Here is an 8779-nt window from a genome sequence, read left to right on the forward strand (position 1 = left end):
TATAAATAACACTTATTATTATTATTACATGAATGTCGCATTATTTGCTAATGCAAAATAGCATAACAGACCGTAGCCCATTGAATACATAACATGAATACATGTATAATGTTCCTGAATACGTTTTTATGTATTTGAAAATAACGTTTTTGACTTGATATTAACAACTAAACATTTAAACAAATTTTACTAAACAATCAAATGAAACGCCTTGTTGTTGCTTCAGGATGCTATACAAATAAAATAAAATTGAAATTAATGTTTCACATGCTTTATATCCGCATGCATAAAAAACAATCAAAATAATTAAACTCGTGGTGACATTAAAGTGATTTTAAAGGGCAAAGAGCAAAAACTTTCAGCTTTTTTGCTACAAACTAAAGGAAAAGCTTTCGTCAGGTTTGATCTTTCATTCTTCTTGATCTGTCTGGCAGGCACTTGTGCGCATGCGCTGATCCATAACCCGGAACTGCGCTCCGCAGCGGGCTGTGTTTGTTTTGGGGACAGTCAGCCGATAGAAACGATGCAGCTTCACTTCACTAAAGACGTTTTACCGGACTCTGTCGGCACCGACTTCCAGAACCTGAACAAACTGAACGAGCAGGTAAGTTTGGCTTTAACGGAGCAGCTTTACCGGAAGCTGTCCGAGCCCCGGGGCTCGTTACGTCAGTGAAAGGAGGTTAACGGTCACAGCCCACCTGTACCTGCACGGAATGTACACGTGTCAGCTGACTGCCAGCTGATGAATCCCCGGGTGAACAAGCTGATGAGCAGAAATATTGCTCAGGCTTCAAACAGACGTCCGACAGCCACGAGCTGTGAGACTAAAGTGCACGTGATGCGCGCAGTCACAGCCGCCGTCACGTGACCAGACGCCGTTCAGCAGAACCCGCTTTGAACGTCCAGACTTATCGATGCCATCGGTTTATTACTGACCAATAACAGTGCAGCACGGTGCTGTGGGGCGGGCCGCGGAGTGGGGGCGTTTCTGTGAGGTAAACACACCTGTAAACACACCTGTGAACGGGATTTAAAGAGGACATTGATGTAAGCGAGGAGCTTCAACACCTCCAGGAGCTGCCGCTCAGCTGTAATCTGATTACTCAGCACATCTGATGTGTGTACAGTGATTAACACTGGAACGATGTCACAGTCTTCGCCACCTCCTACGCCGAGAGCGCCGTGATGTCAGAGACTGACAGCAGAGCTGAGAGCCCGGGCCCTCGCGTGACGACGTGACATCAGAGTTAGTAGGCTACTAACAGATTACAGCACAATAATCCAGAATATTAGGAACGTTGATCTGCAGGCTGATGCAGATCAGTGATGAGTACCTGAGTTACAGGAGTCAGGAATCTTTCTTTATTCTTTAAACTCAGTGTGAGTCTTCATTCCCTCCTTTATCGGGAGCACAGCTCCTCGCACAAAGTCTAGGAGACGCCAGGAGGGAGGTGGCATTAATCCTGGTACTGGATTGGCTCTCGGGGCGTCTGCCTCATGCAGCATCTCTCTGAGCGGACGCATCAAGAGGAAATAAAGCTTTTGAGTCCTGATGCAGCGTTCTGAGCGTGCACTGATGCCTCACACATCTTCAGCCTTTGGGTTACTTCTGAGCCCGAGGCCTGAACACGTGGATTCAGCAAGACGATTGAAGCATGTTGAGATGTTCTTCATGAGTGCTGTGGACCAATCGTTTTTAGTTTGCAGGTTTGTTCCTCTGTCCCTGCCTGGCAGGGGTAGACAGATGGTGGAAACGAGTGAAGCAGGTCTTTGAGCTGCAGCTGAAACGTAAATCTGACCAAAGTTTCAATCAAACTCTTTTTCTTTCATGCAGCAGTTTCATCGCCTGATTGAAATTCTGTTCCAGTTCCTCCTGGAGCCGAAAGAGGTGAACACACACACACACACACACACACACACACACACACACACACACACACACACACACACACACACACACATTTTGATGTTAATGGGACTTTGGACTTAGTGATTAGCCTTGATAACTGAACCGAGGTAAAACATCGGCTGCCCTTTTGTGTGCATGTGCAAATGAATGCATGCATCTTTCTGTGTGTGTGTGTGTGTGTGTGTGTGTGTGTGTGTGTGCAGACAGAGAGGTTCATGCAGCAGCTCACTGAGTTCGCGGGGGAACATGGGATGAGCGCCGGGCCTCTGAGGAACCTGATGAAGAGCGTCCTCCTGGTGCCGCAGGGTGGGAGACACACTCATCATCCATCACTTTAATCACAGAGGCTAACACGGACATCGTAAATCCAGCCGTACCAGATTAGGTGGTGGGAATCAGGTTGTTTCCATTTCCCCTCGTTTATCTCCTTGATCAGGACGTCAACCTAAAGGCAGCTCTGTTAACCTGCAGACCAGGTAGAGTCGGTGTAAAATCAGAGAATGCAGAAGATTTATGTGTGAAGCACTTCACTGTAATTTTACACTGACAGACAGGAAAAGAGCAGAGACAGGCTGGAAACACACCTGTCAACACTCTGTCAGGTGTCATACTGTAGGTGATAACCCCGCCCTTTACCTGTTTGAAGAGTTTCAGTCAGGTTTCAGAGCTCATCACAGAAACAGCTTTAGTGAAGGTTACAAATGATCTTCTTATGGCCTCTGACAGTGGACTCATCTCTGTGCTTGTCCTTCTTGACCTCAGTGCAGCATTCGATACTGTCGACCATAATATCCTATTAGAGCGATTAGAACATGCTGTAGGTATTACAGGTACTGTGCTGCAGTGGTTTGTATCATATCTATCTAATAGACTCCAATTTGTGCATGTAAATGGAGAGTCCTCTTCACACACTGAGGTTAATTATGGAGTTCCACAGGGTTCAGTGCTAGGACCAATTCTGTTTACATTATACATGCTTCCCCTAGGCAGCATCATTAGAAGACATAGCATACATTTACACTGCTATGCAGATGACACCCAGCTCTATCTGTCCATGAAGCCAGATAACACACACCAATTAGTTAAACTGCAGGAATGTCTTAAAGACATAAAGACTTGGATGGCCGCTAACTTTCTGCTTCTTAATTCAGATCAAACTGAGGTTATTGTACTCGGCGCTAAAAAGCTTAGAAATATGGTATCTAACCAGATTCTTACTCTGGATGGCATTACCTTGGCCTCCAGTAACACTGTGAGGAACCTTGGAGTCATTTTTGACCAGGATATGTCCTTCAACGCACATATTAAACAAATATGTAAGACTGCGTTCTTCCATTTGTGCAACATCTCTAAAGTTAGAAATATCCTGTCAAAACTGGCTCCTCCCCTCCACCCCAGCCGGTCGCAGCAGATGGCCCCGCCCCTCCCTGAGCCCGGTTCTGCCGGAGGTTTCTTCCTGTTAAAAGGGAGTTTTTCCTTCCCACTGTCGCCTAATCATTGGGGTTTTCTCTGGATGATTGTGGGTCTTTACCTTCGCCTTGAGGCGCCTGCTGTAGTGATGAATGGAGTTGTTGCCTCGGTGCTGTGGTCTGTTTATCCTCGGCGCTGTTTTCCAGGCTGGGGGATGTGGGTCACGTGTTTGGAGGTTAAAAGGAGTTTGGCTAGTTTTGATTTCTAGCCGAGTGTCAGATTGTTGATGCCACAGCGCTGAGCACGATGAGGGCGTATGGAGCTTTAAATCCGTTGCCTGCAGTAACGGTTTCCGAAGCACTCGTGTGAGTGACAGCAGCAGCATGTGACCTGGGATGTAACTGAATAGGGGACTATTGGTGTTTGATTCAGTGCGATGGAAGCAGCAGGCTCAGACAGGTGTAACTGAAGACTAAGGGTTCTTTCAACACATTTCAATTTGTGTTTCTCTGAACGCGCTCTGCCAGCACGACAGAATTAATGGAAAATGGATAACACTTCCCCTTGTTCCCACTTGTGCTGTGTGCAGCCCCGATGTGCTGCTGCATTCTTGATGAGCCGCCCAGCTGCGGTCCATGCGGGTAGTTTCTGATAAGTGTAGCCCTCAGTGCAGAAGTTCAGTACAACAAAGTGCTCCTGACACCTGGGCCAAATATTTTGGGCGAGTTTCTGTTTGCAAAGTTGAGACAGAAGTGCAGCGATTATTACGAGCCGTAAGATGAATCCGAGCAAACAGCAGAGTGGTCGTTTTTCCTCCCTCATCTCTGACTAATCGGGTCCTTTATACAGAGTCTGCATCAAGGTTATTACAAAACCACTGAAATAAAAATGAACTGAACCTCGTTAGCACCAGTGCTTCCTGTTCATCTCAATCACAGGAAGTGAATCATCGTCACAGATAAACCCACTGAAAGGGTGTTTTTGGTTTTTGGATGGATGAGTAAATCTTATTTTATGTGCCATCCATCGCTTCTCTGCTTCTTATCCTTGTTAGGTCGGGGGGGGGCTATCCCAGCTGTCGCAGGGCTAACACACAGGCAACCATTCACCCCACTATCTGCATGTCTGTGGACTGTGGGAGGAAGGCGTTGTGGGGAGAAGCCCCGCAGGAAGCCTGATGGTGGAAATGAACTCAGGACCTTCTTGCTGTGAGGCAACAGTGCTAACGCTGTGCAGGCTTTCTTCAAAGACGGCAGGTTTCTGCCTGTGATTTCGTTTGTATTCTCACTTCCTCCATTTCCCAGAATCCCAGTTACGCTATCTGTCTGTGGTGCTGTATACGCTGCACTGTACGTGTGCACGCTTCCTGCACGGGCCAGGTGTGTCTGCAGCAGCGATCTCCATACAGATGTGTATGTGGGGATACCTGCACAGTTTTCTCACGGCCTTTAAAACCCGACACTCAACAGGTGGAGCTATAAACAGTAACAGGAAGGTGTCCATGTCTGTTTTCTCCTCAGGAGCCCTGAAGAAAAACCTGACAGGCGAGCAGATCAAAGACGACCTCCTGACATTAGGTGCACATCCGAGTCCTCTGTGCCTCAGAGTCATTCTCACAGTAGTCGTATTAGTTACTGTCACATGTGTGTTAATGAAAGCCAACCTGCTCACTCTCATCATTTCTCAGGACTGAGCGAGGAAAAGTCGGCTCACTTCTCACTGCAGGTAAGTGAAGTAGTGCTGAAGGTAAATGGACGGCTGCTCATTCAAGCGTGTGCTGTTTCTAAGTGCTTCCTGTCTGACATTCATGCATTCATAGAGCAACATGGGGTTTGTATCGTGGCGTGCAGACTGGGGTCAAACCACCTGACCAAAGCCACGCCCTTTACGTGTGCCAAACTTTCCACTACTATTAAAGACGTCATAGATGGGTTCAAAGGGCCTTCCAGGACTCTTGGCTTATTTCTCTGAGTGGCTGTAGCTCAGGAGGTCATCAGTGATTGGAGGGTTCCTGGCTTCCCCTCGTCTGCGTGCCAAATATCCTTGGGCAACATACTAACCCCAAATTGCTCTCCGATGCATCCATCGAAGTATGAATGTGTGTGTGAATGGCTTAGCTTTGAGTGCTCAGAAGAGTAGAAAAGCGCTATATGAGAACCAGTCCATTTACCTTTTCTTCACCAGCTAACATGTTGTGTTTACTGTCTGCTGCAGCTTTATTTACATCTGCACCATGAACACGTCACAGGCTGAGGCTGTAAGCGCGTCACGGGCCGTCAGGTATCTGCTGGCTGTTGCTCGAAGCAACGCCAAGAACTGAACTGTTCCAGATCGATCCAGCACGCTTTAACCTCTGTGTAGCTGACACTCCCACAGTGGTGGCTGCACGAGGACGGTCAGCCAGCTAGCTGTGCCTTAGCTCGCCATCACTGTGATGCTCGGGTTGCACGTGCTGACTCGTGTAAAACAACAGGGAGGAGCACGTGTGTCCGTTTGGGCCGATGCTAGCTCACAGGTGTTAGCACGTGTTAGCACTGACTCAGTGTCGTTGATAAAACCTGTTCTTACGATGTTACTCAGGCAACCTTTAAACGGTGAACACGTGTCTCAGGAGTCTGATCTGTGTTCCTGCAGTGGGCGGAGCACTACGCAGCGCTGACCAGGCTCGCTGTCGGGCAGACTCTGATGGTCAACCAGCTGGTGGACATGGAGTGGAAGTTTGGCGGTAAGAAGGAGCAAACCTGGCGTGCACGGCAAATTTGGCTCACATTAGAGGTTCACTCTGAGTCTGTGAGCACGTTTAAACCCGTTGTGTGTGCAGCCGATGGAAGCTGAATAACAGAGCTGACCATGACGAGCCTCACTGTTTCAGGCGCAGACGTGACACAGCGTCCTGTTTGAGTGTTTTTATCACGCTGTGCTTTGTCGTCCCACAGTGACTGTTGGCACCAGTGAAATTCAGAAGTTGGGCACAGTCTTTCTGCAGGTACGACAGCGCTCCACACACACACACACGTGGGAACATCTAATTGACATAATGCTTCCCCTAACCAAGCTGTAACCCGGACACTGAAACCACATTTTGAGTCTGAAAACACACACAGCATCGTTGCTTTGTTGAACACGTTGTGTTTGGTTGCAGCTGAAGCTCGTGGTCAGAAAGGGGAATTCCACTGAGAACGTCTACATGGGTGAGTGATGATGTCACTCGTACCTGAGGTTTTGCACACCTTGAATGTCTTTCTTTCCAACTGCTCGAGTCTGTAACAGGAAGCTTTAATTTACTCTGACGGTTGTTTCTGCAACTGAGGACACAAAACTTAGATAATGAACAGATGCTGCGAGTGAAGAAGACTGTAAGAAAATGTAAAAAGGAACTCGTCTGGTTTAATCGTTTAAACTTCATAAATGAAAAATCAGTTCCTCCACCCGACGCCCTCAGAGTCAGCCGACCTACAGATCTTCAATTCAGTTTTATTTATACAGCGTCAAATCACAACAGTCACCTCAAGGCGCTTTATATTGTAAGGTAGATCCTACAATAATACATACAGAGAAAAAAACAACAATCAAATGACCGAGCAAGCACTTTGGCGACAGTGGGAAGGAAAGAGGAAGAAACCTCGGCCAGGCTCAGGGAGGGGCGGGGCCATCTGCTGTGATTGGTTGGGGTGAGAGAAGGAAGACAGGATAAAGACATGCTGTGGAAGAGAGACAGAGATTAATAACAGATATGATTCTGCAGAGAGGTCTGTTAACACATAGTGAGTGAAGAAGAAACACCCAGTGCATCATGGGAGTCCCCCAGCAGCCTACACCTATTAAGTCTGACTTCATTAGCCACGTCTGGGTCCAAACTCTGTTTCAGGTCCCAAAGTCAAACAAACTCTGCGGCATCACTGAGAGTTACAAACTGTCTAAATTCATCTTTAATAAAATGATCAGCGTTGCTGCTTTACCAGGTGTAACAATTAAGTTTAACATCCAGGCATCCATGAAAACAGGATTTATTACATTTAACAGAGTTAGAAGTTAGCAGGAAGTTAGCAGGAAGTTAGCTCGCTAGTTTTGCTAGTTACCTAAACATGATATAGCATGTTCTGACTGAGAGATTTCTGAAAAATCATAACGTACAGCTCTGTTATCACTTCCAACATAAATGAAGACAGAAAACTAAACAGCAGTGACGTTTGTAGGGTTACTGAAGTTGGGCTAGCTGCTATATAATGATGTGCTACGTGATCGCTAGCGACACAGCTATGTTAGCATAAACAGTGAAGCTGGAGGATGCTAACTTTGTTCCCCTCGATAAAAGTTAACGTGAATGTTCCTGATGGTTAGAGACAAATGCAATCGCATGGCAGGATGCTGTAAACGGACCAAACTTCAGTCAGGAGAACAACTGAGATAATTCATCCACAATACGAGGTTAGTCATTAATGTACTGCTGCTGGGCTGCAGTTACATCATAAGGTTTCAAATGAACAGTGGTAATAAGAACAGGCCGACAGTGATCACTGACTGTTTTAGGGGCTTGTTGAGATTAAATAGAACAAAACATTAAAACATGTTAAAAACACAGCAGCCTTAATAAACGCAGAGTAGTTTGGACCGGAAGCAGGATTCGTCACGTCATCACCTAAAGACCGGATTGCAGCATAACCGAGGACCCGGTCCAGCCTTAACTACATGCGTTAGCAAAAAGGACATTTTTAAGCCCGATCTTAAAAGTAGAGATAGGTAAATGCTGCAGTGGTCGTAATTCAGGTGTGCTTTTTGGATTTTTGAAACGGGTGATTTTGATTGGCTCTTATGTGTAGCAGGGAGGAAATGACCTCACAAACAGCAGCTGTAGATTTTAAACTGCTCCTCTGTATTTTAATTCCTCTTGAAGAGAGTATTCCTGGTTTGGAGCTCTCCCGGTTTTTCACTTTTTCCTCCACAGATGCAAAAACCTTTCATTTCTGTCTCTGACAGGAAGTCGTCCTTTTTGTCTTCCCTGCAGAACTGACGCTGCCTCAGTTTTACAACTTCCTGCACGAGATGGAGCGAGCCAAGGCCAGCATGGAGTGCTTCAGCTGAGCGTGTGTGTGTCCGTGTGTGTGCTGTATGTACTGGTTGAATTTGTGTGCGTGTGACATTTTTACCTGAAATGAGTCAATAAACTGAGGAGTAACCTGTCATTATCTGCTGTTTGCTTCCCCTGTGGGAAACAGTCTGTCAGCACGACGACACCTGGGCGAGATTAGCGGGAACATTTTGACACTTCCATCAGAAACCAGACCTGTTTGATCGAGTTCAGGCCTGCTGTCTCTCATTGATGTAATACAAATATGACTAAAACAAACACGAATTAGCTGCAATAACAGGTTAAATGCAGGTGAAATGAGCAGCAGTCAGAGGCGGGCGTGCAGTGAAGGCCACACAGGGCTGCGTACGAGCCCGGAGGCACAGCGCTCA

The 8779-nt window shown here is 46.7% G+C and overlaps 1 protein-coding gene across 2 annotated transcripts; it reads left to right on the forward strand.

The window, feature by feature from the left end:
- Positions 1 to 447: 447 nt before the first annotated feature.
- commd7 (COMM domain containing 7) lies at positions 448 to 8511 on the forward strand. 2 transcript variants are annotated; one of them, XM_087834051.1, is made up of 9 exons: positions 448 to 604; positions 1835 to 1888; positions 2113 to 2215; positions 4840 to 4896; positions 5007 to 5044; positions 5954 to 6044; positions 6256 to 6305; positions 6462 to 6510; positions 8297 to 8511. In XM_087834051.1, exons 1-9 carry the CDS (start codon positions 524 to 526, stop codon positions 8455 to 8457), a joined length of 684 nt encoding a protein of 227 aa, XP_087690177.1. In that variant the 5' UTR covers positions 448 to 523; the 3' UTR covers positions 8458 to 8511. The 2 variants fall into 2 exon arrangements, with proteins under 2 accessions (XP_087690177.1, XP_006807490.1); XM_006807427.3 differs by having other exon boundaries at positions 8325 to 8511.
- The last annotated feature ends 268 nt before the right edge of the window (positions 8512 to 8779 follow it).

The sequence above is a fragment of the Neolamprologus brichardi genome, chromosome 20, assembly GCF_056152115.1.
Source record: "Neolamprologus brichardi isolate AB-2024 chromosome 20, ASM5615211v1, whole genome shotgun sequence".
Classification (NCBI taxonomy): Eukaryota; Metazoa; Chordata; class Actinopteri; order Cichliformes; family Cichlidae; genus Neolamprologus; species Neolamprologus brichardi.

What these genes read in the sequence shown, in the direction of transcription:
- commd7 (XM_087834051.1), top strand. Translation starts at nt 524, where the DNA reads ATGCAGCTTCACTTCACTAAAGACGTTTTACCGGACTCTGTCGGCACC. An exon ending in CGTCCTCCTGGTGCCGCAGG is followed by an intron (nt 2,216 to 4,839) that starts GTGGGAGACACA and finishes TTTTCTCCTCAG; the next exon opens with GAGCCCTGAAGAAAAACCTG. An exon ending in CACTGAGAACGTCTACATGG is followed by an intron (nt 6,511 to 8,296) that starts GTGAGTGATGAT and finishes TGTCTCTGACAG; the next exon opens with GAAGTCGTCCTTTTTGTCTT.